General features: G+C 35.8%; 1 protein-coding gene across 2 annotated transcripts in view; it reads left to right on the top strand.

Annotated features, from left to right (window-relative positions):
- The window catches only part of LOC137654468 (zinc transporter ZIP1-like), a 31,238-nt gene extending 6,198 nt beyond the window's left edge, over nucleotides 1–25,040 (top strand). Inside the window, exons 2-9 of one of the 2 annotated variants that reach the window (XM_068388127.1) lie at nucleotides 5,286–5,425; nucleotides 6,758–6,988; nucleotides 14,596–14,709; nucleotides 16,448–16,613; nucleotides 19,375–19,515; nucleotides 20,751–20,909; nucleotides 23,505–23,666; nucleotides 24,033–25,040. In XM_068388127.1, coding sequence (XP_068244228.1) covers nucleotides 5,295–5,425; nucleotides 6,758–6,988; nucleotides 14,596–14,709; nucleotides 16,448–16,613; nucleotides 19,375–19,515; nucleotides 20,751–20,909; nucleotides 23,505–23,657 — 1,095 coding nt within the window. In that variant the 5' untranslated portion in view covers nucleotides 5,286–5,294 and the 3' untranslated portion in view covers nucleotides 23,658–23,666; nucleotides 24,033–25,040. Of the gene's footprint in view, nucleotides 1–5,285; nucleotides 5,426–6,757; nucleotides 6,989–14,595; nucleotides 14,710–16,447; nucleotides 16,614–19,374; nucleotides 19,516–20,750; nucleotides 20,910–23,504 lie in introns of both variants that reach the window. The other variant, XM_068388126.1, reaches the window with a different exon arrangement.
- The last annotated feature ends 248 nt before the right edge of the window (nucleotides 25,041–25,288 follow it).

The raw sequence follows: 25,288 nt of genomic DNA, 5'->3' as shown, positions 1-25,288 counted from the left end.
AGAGTAGAAACAGTGTTATTGAGAAGACAGGGTCATATAACAAACCATTATATTTATACTTTCTTATTATCAACAGAAACGTTTTTAGGCAACGACAAACATTCAAGAAATAAAGAAAATGATAGCGACTGCGCAGAAATATACCACGGTATTAGAACCTTTGTGATGAGGTGTAAATTACTCATCCAAATCAACTGGAAGACATTAAAAAACGAAGGAATATAAAAGAATAAACATGAATATAGTGGCACAAATGCGTCTAACGAAAAAAAAATTATTAAAATGCTACATAGACAACCGGATACAAATTAAATAGCATTTATGGACGACATAGAAGACGAATTTTCGATGATGGAAACTCCGTAACTGCCTCTGTGCTTTTATTTTTAGTTTAAGGCGCATGAATTTATTAATTCTTGTATATGATGAATGTATTGACTTAAGGATCTATGAGGTGAACACCATTGAGTATAGGACTTTATTCAAATAATTGTACTCTGATAAACTGCGCTGATAAACCAATGCCATATATCAGTGACGAGAGATTAATGGCGAACTGAGTCAACTGACGAAATATTTACGTATATGGGGAGATTTTGACCTTCCACATTATCATAGATTAATCATTCTAAATAAATAGACATTTCGAAAGAGCTTATTGTTAAATTAGCCTATATATGTAAGACCATTTTATTTGTTTCAGATCTATAGAGTTCTGTATGAGAGGTTTTTATAATGTATCGTTGATATATAAGTTACAAGTAATGTTAGGTCGATTAAATGCTTAAGTGAAGTGGTTCCAGAATCTTTAAAATCAATCAAAACAATCTTGCCATTGTGAAAAAAAAATTGAAATGGATATAACAGCGAAATTGAGTGATTATCATAAGATTAGCGAAGAGAAAAAGACGGCAAGTAAAGATAAGTGGATGTTGAATAAAAAGCTCTTGAATTAAGAACAGTATAACATTGAGAAATGAGATGATGGGCTTAATAAAGAAAGGAGACTTATTATCCTGTGATAAAAGAAAAGTATAGTAGAAAAAAGGAAAATCACCTCAAGAAAGTGTAATAGAAACTTCACATAGAGAACGTTCTTCTAAAATCCTTTTCAGGAAAAAACTTAAGAAGTTTCTAAAAGACAGACCATGAATAGTTTTGTTGAAAATACATCCAGAAAAAAATATTATTATTAGTTAAGCTAAAACCCTAGTTGGAAAAGCAGGACGCTATAAGCACAAGAGCTCCAACACAGATAAATAACCCAGCGAGGAAAGGAAATAAGGAAATAAATAAACCATATGAAAAGTAATAAGCAATTAAAAATATTTTAAGAACAGTAACAACAGGTGTTTCATAATTAATTCTATAAAATGAGACACGTGAGCCTGTTCAACATAAAAACATTTACTGCAAGTTTGACCTTTGAAGTTCTACCTATTCATTTGATTAAGATCATTCCATAAGGTGTAGAAATCACGAAAGCTGACAAGTGATGAATATAAAATGTATTATAGTCAAGAAAGGAAAAATGAAAAGACTTGATTGGAGTTAGTACTTGTTGAGTTTGATGATGTCCTGAGTGAATGAAAGTACTAACTCCAATGAAAGTACTAACTCCAATCAAGTCTTTTCATTTTTCCTTTCGTGGCTATAATACATCATTCCATAAATTGGTCACAGGAGGAATAAAACTTCTAGAATATTGAGCCTCATGATGGTGAAGTCCAGACTATTGGAATTAACTGCATACCTAATATTACAGATATTCTGATATTAGTCTGTTTAATGGCAGTTATTGAAATATGAAAATGGGAAAGTTACCAAGAATTCTTCTTCACCCAAGGGGTTAACTATTTCACTGTAATTGTTCAGCGGCTACTTTCCTCTTGGTAAAGGTAGAAGAGATTCTTTAGCTATGGTAAGCAGCTCTTCTAGGAGAAGGACACTCCAAAATCAAATCATCGTTTTCTCGTCTTGGGTAGTGCCGTATCCTCTGTACCATGGTCTTCCACTGTCTTGAGTTTAGAGTTGTCTTGCTTGAGCGTACAATCGGGCATACTATTCTATCTTATTTCTCTTCCTCTTGTTTTGTTAAAGGTTTTATAGTTTATATAGGAAATATTTATATTAATGTTGTTAGTGTTCTTGAAATATTTTATATTTCCTAGTTTCCTTTCCTCACTGGGCTATTTTTCCTGTTAGGGCTCCTTGGCGTATAGCATCCTGTTTTTTCAACTAGGGTTGTAGATTATCAAGTAATAATAATAATAATAATAATAATAATAATAATAATAATAATAATAATAATAATAATTCGTGCTGTAGCATACGATGCCTATCCTGCTCTACGGTCCTTTATCACATGGCCCAAATTCCACAAATCTAATCTGTTCAGACTACGGAGTAGTTATCCGGATTTACTTAATATGCGTCAAGTTTGCTTTGTTGTTATACTGTCTGGAGATGGGAAGATATTTGCCTACAGAGGAAGCCAACAATACTTTTGATAATCGTGGCAGATAAGAAAGGATCCGAAATCTATCCGGAATTCTGATACAGTTTGAGCTGAGCGAATAGTGTTTATTTCGTCTTTCGGCTCGGACATTTACCTCGTACGTCTTCTGAGGGAGTTTTAGTTTGTAGTTCGAGATGTGGAGTATTTTGGTAAAGGGATTATAAGATTGTTCATTATAAGATCTTCGGAAGAAGTTACGAGGAAGTCGGATTTGTGTGTTAGAATCTTCATAAAAATTCAGGTACAACTCATACTTAGTTTTTTTTTTTTTTTTTTTTTTTGAGAGAGAGAGAGAGAGAGAGAGAGAGAGAGAGAGAGAGAGAGAGAGAGAGAGAGAGAGAGAGAGAGAGAGAGAGAGAGAGAGAAAATAAGTTTGTAAGCAGCTCTCCAAGGAGGACACTCCAAAATCAAACCATTGTTCTCTAGTCTCGATAGTGACATAGCCTCTGTTCCATGGTCTTCCACTGTCTTGGGGTAGAGATCTCTTGATTGAGGGTACACTCGCGCGCACTATTCTATCTTGTTTCTCTTCCTCTTGTTATTTTAAAATTTTTATGGTTTATATGTGAAAGATTTCTTTTAATGTTGTTATTGTTCTTAAACTTCCCTTGTAGTTTTCCTTATTTCCTTTCCTCATTGGGCTATTTTCCCTGTTGGAGCCCTTGGGCTTATACTTTCCAGCTTTTCAAACTAGGGCTGTAGCTTAGCTAATAATAATAATAATAATAGTAATAGTAATAGTAATAATGATAATAATCTGCGTAAAAGGGTTAAGACGAAAGGTTTATTTTAACTTGTATATCTACAGTATAGTATCTATGTTTGCTTGATAAATTTTGCTTAATATAATGATGAAAATTCACTCTTTATCTATCTATCTATCTATCTATATATATATATATATATATATATATATATATATATATATATATATATATATATATATATTATATATATAAGTATATATCTATCTATTTATCTATCTATCTATCTATCTATATATATATATATATATATATATATATATATATATATATATATAAACAGTATACTGTATATAAATGGCGTGCATTACAAAATACCAAAGAAACAACAGCATAATAAAATGTTCGACTTATTTTTATTCTTTATTGAAAATAACACGTTTTTCAATTATTGTAGGTTAAAGTACCACGTGATTGGCCCATTTGAAAGATTACAATGTTATTGACAGATGTTAAAACTCAGGTAGTATCAACTAATACGTTTGTTTACAAACATATTGGTTTTGCGAGAGAGAGAGAGAGAGAGAGAGAGAGAGAGAGAGAGAGAGAGAGAGAGAGAGAGAGAGAGAGAGATTCGAGTCAAATCAGTCAGTGTGATTACAGTTGTCACTACGTCAAGTCGTTTACAGGTATATACAGGTCATACTTTGCATTTGGGTCATAACAAATTTACAGTTGAAATGGGATATAACAAAAAGGTTGTATGCCCTTGTTCCTGTAGGTATTTTCACTTTGAATTCATTATATATTTTCCAAGCTGTGAACAATCTGTGTTCAGTTGCTATTCTGGTTGATTGCTTGTTTGTGTACTATATATATATATATATATATATATATATATATATATATATATATTTTTATATATATATATATATATATATATATATATATATATATATATATGTGATAAATTTTGTGCATTTAGACGTTTTTTATATTCAAATAAGCCATATATATTTTTGATACATTAATGTCTGGATTCTCTTAACGACCTCGGGATCAGAGCCCCAGGCGAAATCACACAAAGACAAGAGCTTGTGACCGGCCGGGCAAGGTCTATAGAATAAATCTATAGACCTTGCGGCCGGGGCTCTGATCCCGAGGTCGTTAAGAGAATCCAGACATTAATGTATCAAAAATATATATGGCTTATTTGAAAATATATATATATATATATATATATATATATATATATATATATATATATATATATATATATATATATATATATATATATATATATATATATATATATATATATATATAAAGTGTGTGTATTGTTTACCCTCCTTATCTATGGGTATTGTGATAATTCTTGTGAATTGTAGAAAACAATGGTATCTGTGAATGCCTTTTTTCCCCCTGTAGTACTTTAATGGTGGTGTTGGTTGGTGTTGTTGTTGTTGTTGTTGTTGTTGTTGTTGTTGTTATTACTGCTTTGGAAGGAGAATCTACCTCCATGAGCAGTTCTCTATTGAGCAGTGTTCATTATCACTGACTGAATCACTAAATTTACACTTCTGTATTCCAATCTGACAATGAAACTATCTAGAGGTGGCTGTTTTTTTTTTTCTCTCCAAATGGTATAGAAATTGGGAAAAAATTACATGTTCAAAGCATAAACTGACTTGTTTTGTGCAATCCACGTTAGTACTTGTCCACAAAGAATGTGTATAAAGAAGGGAATTTCAGCTCTCAGACCAACATAATGCGTGTAAATCGATTGTCTTGCATTAAGAGTCACTCATAAGCTGAGGTACTACTGTATATATATATACATATATATATATATATATATATATATATATATATATATATATATATTTGCATATACTGTGTATGAATTATAAGAAGTTTGTTTGCTGGTGATTTACTCTGTACTGTATACCTGTATAAAGACATACTAAAGAACAGTTTGTATATTTAGGTATATATACTGTATATATGAATGCTATTTCTCCATCTCTTGTGTGCCTTAAATACAATAAGCCTTTTTTTTCCAGGTTAAGAAAATGTGGGACATCACAAATATCAAGGGCATCATCCTTGTGGTGATGTTCTTTATGACTTTTATATGTTGTCTGATACCTGTGTCCTTTGTCAAGCACATACGCGAAACTCACGATTCTGGCCAGAGATCCAGGTTAGTGGATTTGTTTTCATATCTATCAACTGTTGTGTAATAAGTCATGTTATCATACTAAATGCAACAGTAATTAATCTAAGATATTTTACATAAAGAATCATTAAGATATTAGAATAAAAACTAACTTTAATGTTTATATGTTGAACAGGCTGACATAAGTCATTTTATAGTATATATGACTTATCTGTTTTGACGTTACTTGTGTTAGAATGATTTATTGTTAATTTGTTCTTATCATTTATTTATTTCCTTATTTCCTTTCCTCACTGGGCTATTTTTCCCTATTGGAGCCCTTGGGCTTATAGCATCTTGCTTTTCTAAGTAGGGTTGTAGCTTGGATAATAATAATGATAATAATAATAATAATAATAATAATAATTGCTAAGATTCATGGCAATGGAAGTTGGGAATAGTTGTTCAGTGTCATAAATTGAAAAAATTGGTTGGAATTGTTTAAACATTTTACGAGACTGGAGAGGAGCATTCAGTTAGAGAAGTAGTAAATTTTGAATTGATAATATGCTGACCCGTGTTGGAACTCTGAATTCATTATTATTAATTTATAAGCTACAATCCTAGTTGGAAAAGCAGAATATTATAGGCCCAGGGGCCCCAACAGGGAAAATAGCCCAGCGAGGAAAGGAAACTAAAGGAAAAATAAAATATTTTAGGAACAGTAAGATGAAAATAAATCTCCTATATAAACTATAAAAACTTTAACCAAACAAGAGGAAGAGAAATAAGATAGAATAGAATATCGGGAAGACTACAATATGGTACTGTATAGAATAGATAAAAACTTAGAATGAATAGGAATTGAAGCAGAAATTGCAACTTATCTGACTTTAAACCCAGGAAAGTGAAAACCTGACCTAGAAATATGAATGATAGTAATAGTATTTGTTTTAAAGTAGATTAATAAATGCACTTACGGTTTACATTTAAGATCTGTTCACACAACGGATGAAAATTGCATCAAGGCAAAATTGTAGTATTTAATCAGTCAGGTGGGAAAAACAAAAGGATTTAGGTGAGAGGAACAAAACAAAGAACCTTTAATACAATTTTTATTGCACTGCACAAGATATACTGTAAGTGGCAGACCCCTGTAGTTAAAGAGAGGGATAATTAAGACTGGTAGACTGTCCTAAACTTAATAACAATAATTTTTTAATCTTTTTATGGTTGTAAGGTTGCACCTAAAAGTATAAAGAATTATGTACTGGGTAAGTATTGAAATCAATTTTATTATGAATATTTTCTTTTTGCCAAGGTAAGATAAAAATGATACTACTGTACAACTTTCAATTTTTTCAATTTCTTTAACAGGTACCAAGTATGGCTAAGTTTGATGTCATGCTCAGCTGGTGGAGTCTTCATGGGTACTTGTATAATGGATTTGTTCCCTGATGTTCAGGAGCAATTGGATCTTTTACTTGATCAAAGTTACTCTACCAACTCATTCCCTGTTGCCGAGTTCATTGTCATATTTGGCTTTCTTCTCGTCTTGACAATGGAACAGATTGTGCTGGATTACAAAGAAACCAGTTTATTGTCTAGGTAAGAGTAAAGTGAGGAAAAAATATTAACTGATGTGGACTCTGCACTTAATATTTTGTTTTTAAATTGTAGCAGTAGGGAATTCAGCATATGAAGCATCATTTGTGGTTGATAATGTGGGACAGTGGACTGTGACTCCCTAGCAGGTACTAGCCAAACTCGGCTGAATCCCTCTTCAGGGTGGGAGGAGCTAAGAGAAGAAAGTTCCCCTTTAGTTTTTTTTTTGTTTTTTGTTCATTTTTTTTCTTCGTTTTTTCTTTTTCTAATGTTGGCTACCCCCTGCAAAATTGGGGGAAGTGCCTTGGTAGACAGATCTTTAAAAAATCTGTTGTCTGAAATTAGAAGTAGAATTGCAGGATTAAAATAAAGTACTACTCATAGAATTGTTCATGTAATGTAAGTGGAGTGTGGTCGGCTCATCATTGTTATTATAGTTTAATTAGGTAATTTTCAATCTTGATGTACATGTTGAATCCTGAAGAGTTAGGCAAATTCTTTATTTTGTGTTTAATGGCTTTGATTTTTTATGCAAATGCATTTGAAATGGACAGTCTTTTCTCCTTATGCAACTGCAATCTGATTGAATCACAGATTAGACAAATTTTCTTAGCTTTACAGTACTGTAATCCAATAGAGTAGACAAGCAAACAAGTGCCGTAAATACAGTAGCAGTACAGTATTCCAAGCTTCATTGGATGAAGGCTTTATGAAGTCTGAATGCTGTAACATGAATACAAAGAACATATTGAAATTAATTTTTCTTTCAAAAGCATGATTAGTACAGTAGTACAGTACATTAATTTGTTGCAGTTTTGTCTCCAGTACAGTAATAGATACCACGTTAATTGATATGTATGCAACTGAGAGATTCAGTGTTACATATTTACATAGTTATATTGAATGATTTGACTTATATTCCTGTATTAGACCTTTTCCTTTGATTCTCTAAGCATTTGTATATGATAATGGACAAGATTATTTCTACATTAATATTGGAGTTTTGGAAAATGTATAATTTTTTATATTAATTTTGTAGTGCAAAACATTCAGGCACTATAGACATAAAAATACATACTGTATGCACTGAATGTCCTCTTATTTTATATCTGGTGTTTAGATTATAGTATCTCAGGAATTTGTCTTAGTAGAAAATAATTTTAAATATTTAACTTAGCCGGTGAATATATAATAGCTGCAACTCTGCGGCTCGACAGAAAACACACTCAAAAACTCGCGAGCGATCGCTATGAAGGTTGCGGGTGTGCCCACCAGCGCCACTATCGGCCAGATACCACTCTTGCATGTAAACAAACCCTTCAATTCTTCTCTGTCGACGTTGACGACAAGACGTATCAATACTCGCTGTAGAACCTGGAGTTTTCTCAACATATTTGGTGAAGTACTTCATTTTGGTTTGAGCTTTCGCAGTGCAGGTGTTTTATCTTCATCTTAAATCTTGAACTCGTTTTTGGATAGATTTAATTTTTGATGACAAGAGAGAGAGTATGGACTTTCTTTGACTTTTAAATGGCCGACCCTTCCCTTAGACGGAAGTGTGTTTTAGGCTTTTAGCAATTATCTTATCACGTTATAAATTAATTATAGATTTTCCTCTATATATTTTATATCTCAACCGCCTTTATTAGGCCTCTTCGATTAGCTTTCCATTTATAATAAACATCAAAATAAATTTTAATGATTTGTTTATATGCGACCTTTCCTGAGAGTAGGCGGTCCTAACTTGGAAACCGAAGTTAAACAACGTTGAGCCCTTTTCAATCTTAAATAACTTTTACAGAGCTAATGATTTAAAACTTATTAAATGAAATATTTTTAGTAAATATTTTATGATAGTTTTTTTCTTTGAATAGTCTTCGTACTGTTTCAAAGATGAACTAACGTTTAGTTTATTTATGCTACGCAGTTCACGGTTTCACTTTGCAGAAAGAGTAAATCGATTCTGACGTTTTGTTCTTTTTTCTTTCAAAGCTTAAATGTTTTAAAGACTATTTTAAAGGAACTTTTAATTGAAAAACCTTTCAGTTTTTTCCTTTGGTCAAATAACCTGTTTATTGACGAAAGGTAAGTGGGCTCTTCTCTTCGGTGCGAAATCAAGAGAGAGAGAGAGAGATAGAGACGGAGAGAGAGAGAGGAGAGAGAACGTTCCGATCTTTATCTCGTCCCAAGCGAGTAACGTTGTTCTCAAGTTACTCTCGTCCCTAGTCTCTGTACGGGGAGAAAGGATAAAACGTTTTTAGTTTTTATTCTCGTCCCAAGGCACTGTACGGTGAGAGATTGAAAACGTAGTTTTGAATGAACTAGTGTTTAGTCTCTTCCTCAGCCACTGATTTTTTTTTTTATCTTAAAATATGTTTACTGTTTTTTGCTGGTATTAATGTGCTTACATTATACGACTGATTTCGCAATTACAACCTTTTGATGAGGGTAGAATTGCGTGCTTCATGTAGAAATCAGTTTTATTCATACCTAATGTGAATTGTTAAAAAATTCGATTTCAGTGAAATAAGTGCAAAACAGAAAATCGTAGTGATAAAGTGATATTGCGCAAAGTGTTATCAGTGTTGCGACCGAGGGTTCGTCTGTTCGTGCCTGTCGTTCGCCTAGTCCGGGACCTCTTGCAAGCTCCCAAGCCCAGGGGAGAAGTAATGTCGTACGACTTATGGGTTCGAGAGGCCTTGATCAGCGAACAGACGTTCCCTCTATGGTATCAGGTGTATCTTACCAAGATCACCCCTACCATAAGGCGAGAGAGACGATTTTCTCCTCGTCATCCGAAGGCTTTTCGCATAAGAAACCGTGGAACAAGGTTTCGAGGCCCTTTAAGCGAAAGTCAGTCCTTTCAGGACAGGTCCAGCGTCCTGGTTTTAACTATTAGGACAGCTCTGACCCTATGCAGTCATCGGAAGACTGCTTGCCGCCTAAACAAAAGCGTAACACAGACTCCGAGAGTCTTTTTGTAGGCAAGGTTTTGCAGTCACAGACGTTACCCTCGTCTCTTACCGCAACCATTCCCGTTGATCCTAAATGGGTTGTACGGCAAGACATGCAGAATAAGCTTGCCTCCCTTATGGAAGACTATTCTGCCGATAAGTCCGTTGAGCCTAGCCGTTTATCTCATCGAGATCCTGGCCTTCAGCCACCCTAACGTTCCTTTGTGCGTCCTGTTGACGTTGGCGTAGCCAAGTCACGTCAGTCAGGTTGTTTAGAACCACACTCGATGCGGTCTCGTGTGGATTTTCAGCCACATTTGGACGTTAGGCCACTTGCTGATGCTCCTGTTGACGTTCAGGACGTTCGCCAACAATCGGAGTTGACTTGTTTTGACGCTGAGCGTCAACCTCCGCATTCTAGAGTTGTTTTGACTGCTCAGTCTAGGCGGTCAAAGCAGTCTCGAGTGGACGCTGTGCGTCCTCACGCACCTGTTGTTGTTGACAGTTCACAGACTGTCAAGCATTTACATGACGTTGCGTCCTGGTCCGCTACTAATGCACCAGTGCGTGTGGACTCTGCTTGTAAAGCATTGCCACCACGGTAGGTCTCTCCCTTGCTTGAGACTCGGCTATTGTCGGACAAGGTTCCTTCAGATGAGGAAGTTGCTGTTCCCCCTCCTACTGATATTCCCTTGAGGACTCTGTCAGACGGAGAGGAGCCTAAAGCTGCTTAGCCCTCTATGGACTTTAAATAAATCATGCTGATTTTTAAGGATCTTTGTCCGGATCTTTTTGTAACTGCTGCTCCTCGTTCGCCTAAACGTCAGAGCTTACACTAGGCCTAGCTACTTCGAAGCCGTTGTTTTATAAGCTAGTGCTCTCTCGCTCTTCTAAGAGAGCTTTACGTTTGCTAGGCGACTGGTTTATCACCAGGAGGAGTTTGGGGGAGACAGCCTTTGCTTTCCCTTCTTTTAAGCTGGCTTATAGAGCGAGAGTCTTATATGACACGAGAGAAGTTCTCGGCTTGGGAGTTCCTGCCTCTGCCCAGATAGACTTCTCAAACCTCATAGACTCTCCCTGGCGCCTGGCCATGAGACGCTCCAAGATTTTACAGGTCGACTTCAGAGCTATTTTCGAGCCTTTGAAGTTTTGCTGTACAATTATGTCATGCATAAACAAGGCTTTCAGGGATGGCTCCAATGATCTGACAGCCACGTTCTCTGCAGGAACAAGTCCCTCAGGGATGGCTCCAATGATTTGGCAGCCATGTTCACTGCAGGAGTACGTAAGAGGCAAGTGCGCTCAATGTGTTCATTGTCAAGACAAACTTCACGATGAAGTCTACCAGGCTGTCTTGACAGCATTTATGGAAGGCGACTGGTTGGTCTCTCTCGACCTTCAGGAGGCATACTTCCACATTCCTATACACCCGGATTCCCAACCGTTTCTGAAGTTTGTTTACAGGAATGTGGGGTACCAGTTTCGAGCCCTGTACTTTGGCCTCAGTCCTGCGCCTCTCGTGTTTACGAGGCTCATGAGGAATGTGGCAAAATCCCTCCATCTATCGGGGATCCGAGCCTCCCTGTACTTGGACGACTGGCTTCTCAGAGCATCGTCCAGTCTTCGCTGTCTGCAGGATCTACATTGGACGTTGAGTCTGGCCAGGGAGTTGGGACTTTTGGTCAACCTAAAAGTCCCAACTGATCCCATCCCAGATTATTCTATATTTGGGGATGGAGATTCGCAGTCAAGCCCTGCTCGAAGTCCAACTAATGCTGAAACGAAACGTTTATTCAGTCAGGAGTTGGAACAGTCTCGTAGGGACTCTCTCATCCCTGGAGTAGTTTGTCTCACTAGGGAGACTACACCTTCTGCCTCTCCGGTTCCATCTAGCCTCTCACTGGAACTAGGACAAGACATTAGAGACGGTATCATTCCCAGTCTCCGAACCAGTAAAGGCATGCCTGAAATGGTGGGACAGCAATATCAGTCTGAGAGAGGGACTATCCCTAGCAGTCAAGAACCCAAACCACGTGTTGTCCTCAGACGCGTCGGATTTGGGGTTGGGGTGCGACCCTGGACGGTCGGGAATGCTCGGGTCTGTGGACCTCAAGTCAGAAGAGCATGCACATCAACGGCAAGGAGCTATTAGCAGTCCACTTGGCCTTGATGATATTAGAAAGCTTCTTCGAAACTAAGTGGTAGAGGTCAACTCAGACAACACCACAACTTTGGCGTACATCTCCAAGCAAGGAGGCACACACTCCTTCACGCTGCTCGAGATCGCAAGGGACCTTCTCTTATGGTCAAGAATTCGAGGCATCTCCCTGTTGACGAGATTCATCCAGGGGGACTTGAACGTCTTGGCAGACTGTCTCAGTCGGAGGGGTCAGGTGATACCCACGGAATGGACCCTCCACAAGGACGTGGGCAAGAGTCTTTGGGCTACTTGGGGTCAACCCACCATAGACCTCTTTGCCTCCTCGTTGACCAAAAGGTTACCAATCTATTGCTCTCCAGTCCTAGATACAGAAGCAATCTACATAGACGCGTTTCTACTGGATTGGTCTTTTCTGGACTTATATGCATTCCCACCATTCAAGATAGTCAACAAGGTACTGCAGAAGTTCGCCTCTCACGAAGGGACAAGGTTGACGTTGGTTGCTACCCTCTGGCCCGCGAGAGAGTGGTGCACCGAGGTACTTCAATGGCTGGTAGACTTTCCAAGAAGTCTTCCTCTAACGGTAGATCTGTTACGTCAGCCCCACGTAAAGAATGTCCATCAAAGCCTCCCCGCTCTTCGTCTGACTTCCTTCAGACTATCGAAAGACTCTCAAGAGCTAGAGGCTTTTCGAAGGAGGCAGCCAGTGCGATTGCAAGAGCTAGGAGAGCTTCTACCATTAGAGTATACCAGTCGAAGTGGGAAGTCTTTCGAGACTGGTGCAAGTCAGCATCTGTGTCCTCGTCCAGTACCTCTGTAGCCCAAATCGCAGATTTTCTTTTACATCTGAGAAAGGTTCACTCCCTTTCAGCTCCCACGATTAAGGGCTACAGGAGCATGTTGGCTTCGGTCTTTCGACATAGAGGCTTAGATCTTTCCAACAATAAAGATCTCCAAGATCTCCTTAAGTCTTTCGAGACCTCTAAGGAACGTCGTTTGGCAACTCCTGGATGGAACTTAGACGTGGTCCTAAGGTTCCTCATGTCAGACAGGTTTGAGCCATTACATTCAGCCTCCCTGAAGGATCTCACCCTCAAGACACTTTTCCTAGTGTGCTTGGCTTCGGCTAAAAGGGTCAGTGAACTTCAAGCCTTCAGTAAGAACATCGGCTTTTCTACAGAAAAAAGCCACTTGTTCACTTCAACTTGGTTTCCTGGCCAAAAATGAACTGCCTTCTCGTCCTTGGCCTAAATCTTTTGATATTCCTTGCTTATCAGAGATCGTAGGCAACGAACTGGAAAGAGTATTATGTCCTGTTAGAGCTCTTAAGTTCGATTTAGCTCGTACTAAGTCATTACGAGGTAAATCTGAGGCATTATGGTGCTCAGTTAAGAAACCTTCATTGCCTATGTCAAAGAATGCTTTGTCATATTTTATCAGATTTTTTTAATACGAGAAGCTCATTCTCACTTGAATGAGAAAGACCGATGTTTGCTTAAGGTTAAGACGCACGAAGTTAGAGATATAGCAACCTCCGTGGCCTTCAAGCAAAATAAATCTCTGCAAAGTATTATGGACGCGACTTTTTGGAGAAGCAAGTCAGTGTTCGCGTCATTTTACTTAAAAGATGTCCAGACTCTTTACGAGGACTGCTACACACTGGGTCCATTCGTTGCAGCGAGTGCAGTAGTGGGTGAGGGTTCTACCACTACATTACCCTAATTCCAATATCCTTTTTAATCTGTCTCTTGAAATGTTTTTAATATTGTTTTTTTGGGTTGTACGGAAGGCTAAGAAGCCTTTCGCATCCTGATTGATTTGGCGGGTGGTCAAAGTCATTTCTTGAGAGCGCCCAGATTAAGGGTTTGATGAGGTCCTGTTGTATGGGTTGCAGCCCTTAATACTTCAGCTCCTGGGAGTCTTTCAGCATCCTAAGAGGATCGCTGGGCTTCGTGAGGAAGACAGACTTATAAGGCAGAGTAATCGTCTAAGTCAACTTCCTTACCAGGTACCTATATATTTTGGTTTTGTTATATTGATAACTGTCAAAAACTCTTAGCTTATACGCTGTAAACTTAATTAACTCTGGTCTCTACCCACCGCCTTGGGTGTGAATCAGCTATTATATATTCACCGGCTAAGTTAAATATTTAAAAATGATATTTTAATTATAAAATAAATTTTTGAATATACTTACCCGGTGAATATATAAATTAAAGGCCCTCCCTTCCTCCCCAATAGAGACGCAGCGGGACGAGAAGAATTGAAGGGTTTGTTTACATGCAAGAGTGGTATCTGGTCGATAGTGGCGCTGGTGGGCACACCCGCAACCTTCATAGCGATCGCTCGCTAGTTTTTGAGTGTGTTTTCTGTCGAGCCGCAGAGTTGCAGCTATTATATATTCACCGGGTAAGTATATTCAAAAATTTATTTTATAATTAAAATATCATTATTGATTCAAACTAGATTAAAAAGTGAAATTTTCACTATTGCAGGCCTCCAGAAGCAGAAGCCTTATTGAGTGAACCAGAAGACAGAAGGAGAACATTACAACAGCAGCATAGTTTTAGTGGGATTAGTGATCAGCCAGATCTCACTGCATCAATGAGGTATGTCTCCTTATTTTCCAGTGCATTCTTTGTGATTCGTTTGAGGTTACCCATTTTGTTAAAATACAGTCTGATACGGTGGTACCTTGGAACTCGTGTATTTGATTTTTTAAGGCCTTTTGAGTATTGAGATAATTTTTCCATAAGGAGTAATGCCAATTGAATTCATTCGTTCCAGACCCCAGAAAATCAACATTATGTAAGGCATTAGTGCAGTGTGTGCATTAATGGATTTGTATTATTGTATATGTTGTATTTAAATGCTACTGAATACTAAACTCATCTGAAAGAAAATAAAAACTATTGGTATGAAATAGAATAAAATTTAACTTTGCTTTGTCTGTACTGAAAGAAGATAATTGCCTAAGTGAATGGGGGAGAATAAAACTATTAAGCTATCCATGACTGACTTTAAACACTTCATTACTATCAACAATTATTAAACTTTAAACACTTCATTACTATCAACAATTATTAAAGGCATGGGTTTCACAGATCAGCATGAAACTGTTGTGCCTTTTATTAAATGAGGATATTAGAAACACTATCACCTGGATACTACAGAAATTTAGCTTTTATTATATCTCTTCATTTTGGTGAATCTCACCTATAGATCACATTGCTTATATCTTAATTCCCTGAGCTTCTCGACCTTAATATAAAAAGAATAAATGTTCTCCCTCAGCACCCTATATTTTGTGCACAGGGAGCCACCCATTGCAGGATCATTGTGTGATGTCATGAGATCATACCCTCGCCATTTGGTCAAGGAACCCCACCATATCTTGTTATCTTCTGGTATATATTGCATATCTGTTGATTTTTAAGGCAATTTTGGTTCAGGTTTACTTAGAAATCTTTCAAGCCTTCTCTGTTACGTATTGTGTTCAGAAAATACCTGCGCAATGGTTTACCTTCTTCCCCTTTCCATGTACAGTATACTGCACAGGAGAAGCAGTCTCATAGACATATAATAATTAGAAAGAGTGATTTCTATTTTGTTCTTATAAATTGGTGGTATAATTATTTGATGAATGATTCAATTGTTCTTACACGAATACTAACCTCCGTCCTTTAATATGAGAATTGATTCAAACGTAGCTGAAACTTGGCTATTAAAAACTTATAACAAGGTGCCAGCAATAGCTGGTAGTTATTGACTGGCAGAGGGGAGTGCCCACCTCTTTGGCCAATACACTGAATTGGTTGAGCTAAGGTAAGAATAATTTATTATTATCCTAATACTCCAGACCTAAAACTTCTCAGGTTATAGGTAGCTCAACTAAAGGTCTAAGCCTAAATTTTAAACTGTTACATTTATTGCCTAAAGTATCAGTTCTAGGAAACATGTAATACAATACAGCATTGAATAGATTGAGGACTTCTATTAATCGTAATACAGTAGTTACAATTGACGAGGGTGATAAGATTGAAATTCTTTGAGATCCTAAAGTATATGAACTTAATTGAATAAGAGAATTACTGTACTGTACACAATAACATACAGTACAGGGTCTGAAATGGAAGAAGTATAAAGATTTCTTGTGGTGTAGATCACTTCATTATACACCATTTCTGGTATCCAAATGGTAGTCACATCATTTTTTAATAGTCTATTCTCATCCAGCAGGCAATACAAGACTGGATAATATTTTTGTATGTTATATAAAACAAATTGAAATGAGAATGTTTTGAAAAATTTCTGTATTTATGATTAATTGAATAATTATTTTTTCAGGAGTGAGACAGGATCATTAAGAGGTTATGGAACAGCAGCTGACAGTTGTGATCCTGATGATGGGCACCAACACAGCCATGTTTTTGATCATTCAGTCCATCATGATATTGCATCTCACTCGTCCCTTCGATCTCTTCTCCTTTTGTTTGCTCTTTCTCTTCATTCTGTAAGTATTTTTCAAAACACTTATAATTATAGTATCTGATGTCACAAAATCAGGCCATATATCAGATTAGCGAGATCTGTGTTACTGTATGGACATGAGTCATGGTATGTCATTGTAACAATTTCAAACAGATTTTGTAGATTTGAGAAGAAAGTGCTCAAAAAAATATTGGGAGTTGAATGGCAGGTCAGGATTACAAATGAAACTACATTAGAGATTACTCGAGTGCCATATTTGGATTAGATCATGGTTTGGGCGTGCTCTTCGCCATCCCCAAGAAAGGTTAATTCATCAAACTTATAACTAGGCTCCACAAGTTGGAAGATCCAGGCCTACATGGCTGAGAGCTGTTAAGTGTACAGTAGTACCTCGGTTTACGAGTTTAATTCTTTTTAGGAACGAGTACATAACCTAATTTGCTCATATTCTAAATAGAATTTTCCCATAAGAAATCAAGGAAATAACTTGATGCATTCCACGAGCCCATAAATATGCATATACAATCATTTCTAAAGGTTTGTTATGGAATTCAGGGAACAAATTATAACCCTGGACATCAAAAATGAATAATTTAAATAAAAAAAGAAATATTGACATTAACTCGCACTTTACACTTGAGGAGAGACTTGGCTGGTGTGAGTTAGACAAAAGAGCAGGATTAGGAAGTTATTTATTCATTTGAAGGAGAATTTCCCTCCATTTCTGGTAAATCATCGGGAGTTCGCTCTTTTCTCTCTTGAACCACATCCACTATCACTAACTGAATCACTTAATCTCTATTGTCACTTGGTTATCATATTTTTATACTCTTACATTCAATTTGGATAAGAAACCTGTCTAGAGACGACTGCCTTTGGCTTTTTCGTTAAAATGGCAAAATGGGATAAAAATCATACACACACGCGGTGTAAAAACTGCATGTTTGGCGCATTATTAGCACCACCTGACTGATTTTGTGCTAGTCTTGTTAGTACTTGTCCATAAAAAATGTTCATACAGAGGGAAATTTTTGCATCCAGACTGATACAATGCTTGTAATACAATTTGAAGTTTTATGCCTGTACGTATACCGATTTGGTCGTATTCTTAGCTATTTGTAAACTGAGGTACTGATTTATGTAGTTATGGTTTAGTTAAACCTTTTGACTTATTGTTAATGTTTGAATAACTAATACCCTCTATAATTTTTTTGAAATGACAAATGATAACAGTACCTTATGGTAATTTCTATTATTTTAAACCTTCTCATTAATTCACATGCTTGATGCTTTCAGGTGTTAGCATACAATCAGGAAAAAAGAACATGAATTAAATCTGGGTTCAGTCAGCCCTTCTTAATTATCCTCCTTACAGCCATGAATTGTCCATTTTGTCAACAAACCCCACTTGCTTTTAATTTTTGGCCACCCGTCATGACTTCTTGAGCTTTTGTTGTACCTACTATTGATGTTTTCTTGTGTTTTTAGATTGTGTTTACTTCAATTTGGTATTTTCGCTCTGCATTAGTTTGTTGTCTTTATTAGTTATGTTTTCTTCTGATTCTAAGTTTTGATATTGCACAGAGAATAGTAATACAGTACTGTTCTTGTGTTTACACATCAAGTTCAGATCCCCGCTCTTGTTACGAATGTTCGGGCCAAATGTCTGCTAATGCTGAAAGATATGATGAATATAAAGGTCTTCGTCATGGAGGCATAAAATATTATAGAAGAGCAAAAGTAAAAGCCCAAAGGTGAGCTATATAAAAATCAGTCAAGACAGCATCTTGCAGTGACTCGGAAGACCAAGCCTTTGTTTCTTCTCTAAGTGTTCCATATGATTCTACTCTAGAACTTCAAAGGTCTCCATTTGTAGATCTCAGTGAGGTATAATCTATTTTGCAGCATCAAATTAATGATTTACAGCGTAAAGACCAGGTACTAGAAGTCCTGGTGGTTCAACGTTGAGCTGTGTGCAGCAGTCCTAACTGCGAGACTTTGCAAAAAATTTAAACTTTATTTAAATTGTTATGGTATTTATAATATTAGGCTGATCTCATTACTGTGGAATATAAACTGTTGAAATCCACAATGATGGAGGGTTGACTGTATACACGTTATGACTTTACAACATTCATTATTGTATAGCTGTATGAATTACCTTTATATTAATGTAAGATTATATAGTGTAAATTATTCATATACAAAAAAAGAAGGTCATTACTGAAAGTAAATTACATTCAGTGGTGCCAAAGGGATTAGAAAAATCTCACATAAAATACATCCAGTTGCTCTCAAAAGGCTAAGAGGAGGGCTAGCCAAATTGTGGTTTAACTTTATTTTTTATTTTTTTTTATGGTTGCAAGCTTGACCCTTTATGTCTAAAGCATATGAATATTGAGTAAGTAGGTTATTGAAATAACAAGTCTCATTATAAATAAATACTATATAATTTATCTTCCTATATAAGTGTAAAAACTATGACAACTGACACATAATAATGAAAATTTGGTCTGTGTTGCTATTAGGAGTAGGTGGGAATGTGCTTTATACTTTACTGGATATGACTAATGGGAATATTAAAAGTTTTCATTACTAGCTTATTAACTAGTAGGTGGGAATGTGCTTTATACTTTACTGGATATGGCTAATGGGAATATTCAAAGTTTTCATTACTAGCTTATTAACTAAGTACATTACAGTATTTGTATTATTTGAATCATAAGTTACTGTACTTTGATTTATGACTTAATAATCTTGTTGATCTTGGTATTGTATGACAGATTTTTGAAGGGCTGGCTGTTGGACTTCAGGAAACCATAGATGACGTGGTTGCACTATTTCTGGTTGTGATTTTCCATAAGGGAATCATTGCATTTTCCTTAGGACTGAATATGGTACAGTCTAAATTATCAATGTCACAGGTATGTATTTGTTTCAGTATTGTTTACCTTTTGTGATATGGTTTAAAATTTCAATAAAAAATATTCTGGGTTTTAAGACTAATTGTCCAAGTTTCTGCAATATCAACTAATTAACAATGACACAAAAATAATTGAATGAAAATATTGCAATGAAGATATTTAAAGGAAAATCCTTAATTTTACTATATTAGAGTTAAATTATTCATTATACATGATACAGTTTCTTTAGTTTCTTTATATTTTAATGTCTTAATTATGACTGAAAGTTCTGTAGTGACATTAAGTAAGACAACCAAATTCCAAGCAATTCTATGATTTTTAAACATTCCCAGTAGTCAACATATTGCTGCTTCTATGCTTAGCACTAAATCTAAAAGATCTTATAAATTTGCCATATATTTTGCTGATTTTCAATTAACTATAATTACATTATTTACTTTTATGATTGCACACTTTTTTAATTTATCCGTTGCAACAGCCTCCAAATCTGTTATGTCATAGAATTAATTGTGTTCTACTTTCTCTAAACTGTGCCTGTTTAAAAGGATTCCTATCTACAGTATACTCTAGTTATCCATGCCGGGCACATATGTTCTATTCCACTAACACTTGCTGTCCTTTATTTGTTTCTGCTGTTAACAACATATGTTTCTAAGTTTTTTATAGCTTCACCTCATTATTGCTCATATGATTTTATGCCTTTTGTCTATATCTAGGATGAAATGGAAAATTAGGTGTGTGGATGAGAAAAAGGGCAAACTTAACAATTTCTCTTTATATTTTAAGAACTGTAGAAATGTACTAAAGCATAAAAATCCTTTAGTATCTTAATTCATAGTTTTTTCATAACTTTAGGTTAAATGAAAATTTGTCGATCTAGGAATGAATATAATATTTAATAAGTAACTCCAGTGTTTCGTAACATACTATACAAGTTGCATTTTAGGTGCCTATAACAGTACTGTATAGATAGTGATTATTATCCAGTTGCAAATGGTCCCCTTTCTCTCAATAAACCACTTTCTGATAGATTAGAATTTTTCATTAAATTTTGAGGACTTTTGGGAGCTTTATATTTGTTAAAAAATTACACTATTTTTGGAATCCTTAAAAAATCTATTTTCCTTCTTTATAATTTATGTATGGCATTCAGATTATTCACCATCAGAAACTAATTGAAATAAATAGAATCATCATTTCAAGAATTTAATAGAACTTGGCATACATTTTCACAGATGTTGCTGGGAATCATGTTCTTCTGTGTGACAGCTCCATTAGGAGTGGGCATTGGAATGGGAATTATGGAATTACAAGAATCATTTACAACAGCTGCTATCTCTGGAATTCTCCAGGGGATTGCGTGTGGAACATTCCTGTATGTTACTTTCTTTGAGGTGAGTCGTGCCTGTGATAGACATTACCTTTGCATTTATCCTTTACAGATTTCAAAATCTTATCCATGTAACCACACTTACAGAATATGGCTATAGGACTTGAAAAGCTGCATGGTGGTACAGTATTATATAATCAGAACTTCATATAGAAATGTAATACTGTACTTGAAATCATATGTCAGGAGTAAAATTGAAATTTAATCTTCAAAGTAAAAATATGGTACTACCTTTAAACCTTGGTGCAAATTTATATGCAAGGAGTCACTATAGTGTTTATATTTAGAGCCATTCTATTACACATATGTGTGACTAAAATATGAGTAGATAAGAACAAAATATTAAGAAAATATGCAATTAATGAAAAATCTGATTCTGATATATCAAATGTACTATAATTTACAATAAACTCTGAGCATGTACAAGCACCAGACTGTTCGATTTCTGGACATTGGAGCAAAGATGCAACATTCCTGAATTCTCTGCCGAAAAGTCTCATTCTCCAGTCCTCTCTCGTTGGCTCTTCAAGAATCCTGATAAAGCTGTAAAGGACAATTCCGTACTCTTCTCGGGTGAACAGAAACTTTTCACACTGCATTTAATTGGAATTTGTTCCAGTTTTCAGAGGAAAACTTCATTATTTTGGTGACTAAAGACTGGTAGTGCATGTGGACACTATGTCTAGTCATCCCATTCTAGCAAAAGATGAATAACTTGAGAATGCCGTTCGTACAGTAAGATTTCTAGTTCTTGTTTCAGCAAACTTAAGGAGATAGCATACTTTTTCCTGCTCAGTAGTAGGTCTTTAATCACCTATGGTAATACTAATGACTTTGATAAAGGGAAAAAGATGGTAGTTTTGGCTTTCATATTCATGCTCTATCAATTTCTTCGTCCTCCTTCTTCAGACATTTCTCCTCAGGAGGAGGAAGAGGCTGGAGTAACTGTGCAGGAGTGTAGGAGGCTCCTCACAATAAGCTCCTTGTGACTTTTAGCAAGCACTCTACTCTTTTGGGAGGGTGTGACAGGTTTCACCCTCTTAGGGTGGATTCATAGGCCAGATAAGGTTGATTATTGCAATCACCATCATTCCTGTTGGAACATCGGAAACTCATGGCTCTCAGGAAGACGTTGCAGGTCTCACCCTCTGACTGGTACTTTTGCGTCCAGTTGAGCAGATTGTGATCACAATACAATAGCTGCCTTTCTTCAGAAACTTGTATGGTCCTGGCTGAGGCCAATACCGTCTGTGGATCAGGTGAAGTGAAGTGTATCGCTTACCTTCTCAGCTCTTGCCATAACATAAGAGGAGTGTCCATACTATATAAGGCTAAACTTGCCTGCCAACCGATATCCTCATGGTCCACCAAACAGAGTGTGAGCCTGGTGTGACATCTACAGCAGTTGCACAGTTGGTAGGTTAGCTACCACACATGGACTGATCACTAACACCATTAGCCAGGTTTCAGACCACCTTTAATTCTCATTACTTTTAGGTTGTCCACAGGTCCTTGCACTTCCTTTCTTGGGTTGTGTTGTTGCTGCTCTAGTTGTTTAACTCTCTCAGCTTCCTTATGGGAGAAGTATGTATCATGTCCCAGGTAACACAGGCATAAGTGTACAGGAAAGATAAAATGACTAGCTCTTTTACCTTTTCTTGTTCTCCTCTTGACGTAGGTGTCACAACTACAGTATTACATGCTGGACAGGTGGCTGATGCTTGTCGGTTACACAACGGAGCACCTTTCTGGCAGGCTACATCTGCCAAGAAGCAAATCCTCCATCCTCCTTACAAGCGGAAGGATGGGTCAATGTCTTAACATTCACATTCCTCTGGACATCATAATCTCCCTAAAAGGGAGATGGGTTTTTCTCTCAAGCCAGTACTGACCGAGGCCCTAACAGCTTCTACATCCCTTTGTGGAAGAGCTGTTAAGAGGTTATTGGACTCGCCTTTCTGCTCCCAGACAGGATCAGGAAGGATGACATGTTCAGGAAAGAAAAGAACCTTCCAATATGTTTCAAGTGACTGCCTCCCACAAAGAGCTTGTCTCCTATTTAAAGGAGAAATTTTTCTATGTGCCTAGGAAGAAATAGATTTAATCATGATTTATATTTTTCCTTGCCATACAAACCCTAATTCTTAAAGTTACACTTCCCTTCTAATCCAACCCTCTAAGTCCTTGGGGTAAAGGTCAAAAGTGACGTGATGCAATCAGGAACATGGGTGGCTCACTTCTTCTACTTATTGTTAACTACCACATTTACCTTGCTAATGATTCAATGGATATTCTAGCTCTAAGACATTGTTCATATTAAAATGACGCTGGGTTTGTATAGCCAGGAAAAATAGAAATTCATTTTAAAATTTGCTACTTTTGTGCATGATGGAGGATTTGCATCAAATTTAAATGGTAATTTTAGTAACCTGTAATACGGTAATATAAAAAACAGAATATTTTAGACTACAAAAAATTATATCTAGTGCAGGATGTCTTGTAATTGAAAACCCTTGATAATCTGTGCTGTAGTCAGATTCTTAAGCTGTAGAAGAATTGTAGTATTTTACTAATCCCTTTTTAATTTCTTTATTTGAAGGTTCTCCCTCATGAAATGAATAATGGAGAAAATAGGCTGTTAAAGCTCCTCTTCATCATCCTTGGTTTCGCCGCTGTGTGTGGTGTTTTATACCTGGATCCCGATGCACGAAGGCCTCGCTGCTACCAGGAACCCATTCCAGTTACCCCATAGTATTTCATGGTAGGAAAGCCTAGTTAAGGTTATTATGTGGTTTAAGTAAAATACAAGTTACAATAGTCTAAACTTATATAAGGCATTAGGTTTTCAGAAAATGCACCAAAGTGTTCACCAGAGATTTTATGGATTGTGACGGCTTTAGTGTCGCAATTTTTCAAACATATTCATCCTAGAATTTAAGTTTTTTTAAAATGTAAAATTCAGGGCTGTCTTTCATACTATTTTAATATGTTTATCCAGTTTAAGGATACTTGGAACCATTATAAGTTCCATTTATAGATATTTAGTTTTGTGATCTGAGCTTAATAGTGTATTTTTACTCTGGTAATTATTATTTTTTTATAATATAAAATAGTTGCCCCTTTTCAGACTTGTAAGTGGGCTTCCAAAACCAACAAAAATATAGGTATATGAGGAAGTTGTGAGTACTAAGTAAGGATCATATGAACAATTTTCCTTTTAACTGTAATGTATTTTCCCAATAGCGAAGTCACACGTCAAGATTTTTTTTATTAGTGCCTTTTTGAAATCTTTGACATTATCAAGAGGTTTTATTCTTTTAAATATTTTGCTCTTTACAAAAATCATCTGTACCTACTCTAAAATTAAAGTACTTATTTTAAATATTTCTAGTACAGTATTTTCTATTTTTCATTGGTCGATAAATAACTATATTTTCAATCAATACGAGTACTGATCGTTCATGAGATTTTATGTTAATTAAAAATATTTCTCATCTGCTCTACAATTTACAGAATAAATTTCAAATTGAAAATTTTAAGTAAACATCCATTAAAAGATAAACTCAATAATTGTTTTGTTGTGAACAAGTTTTGTATGTATGCATACTTCATTTGAATTCACCTTCAAAATTATGGTTTTAGTTAGAAATTCCTATACTGTATACAATTTACTTCGTACAATTAGTTTCAAAATGGACAATAACTATGAGAATTTTGAAGAAAAGCTTCATATGCAGTGTTTAGATTATATAAACTTTGTTTAACTGTACTGGAAAAACATGTAGATGATTGGGTCTTTAGGTAACTTTCTATTGGTGGAGTTTATGGTTCGGCTATTCAAACCTAAGACAGTGGTCATATATGACTATGATTTAAACCTGTAACCAGTATTGTTGCATGGCAGTTCCTAGTACTGTATGTTTCTTTGAAAATTATAATATTTAAGCAGAAATACTATAATCTGTTTGTAAGTAGTATATCGTATGGTCACCTTCGTTCAAGAATGAAATCACCCGAGACACCCCCAGCAGTCTAATAATATACTGAAAAGGACATAAATCCGGTTTACATTGTTTATGATTGTACAGTAAACCGTTATATTCATGTACCGATTAAAATCCAATAGAAACATTAATGCCTTCTTCACAATTCACAATTTATTCTGTATAAAGATTCAACCAAAACAGGTGCTCCATCTTTCTGCTTTTATTTTTTTTTTTTAGAAAATAATTTTGCAATTTTTAAGTTCATTAAAACATTGTAAGTAGATTATACACAGCATTGGTAGTAGCACTCGGAGTTAAATTTTGTATATACATTACTTTATCGTTGCCCAGCTGTTAATAATTTTCCTCATTAATGAGGAGAGGAAAATCGAGCCTC

The sequence above is a fragment of the Palaemon carinicauda genome, chromosome 15 (genome assembly GCF_036898095.1).
Source record: "Palaemon carinicauda isolate YSFRI2023 chromosome 15, ASM3689809v2, whole genome shotgun sequence".
Taxonomy (NCBI): domain Eukaryota; kingdom Metazoa; phylum Arthropoda; class Malacostraca; order Decapoda; family Palaemonidae; genus Palaemon; species Palaemon carinicauda.
This window is presented reverse-complemented; position numbering and strand designations above follow the sequence as displayed.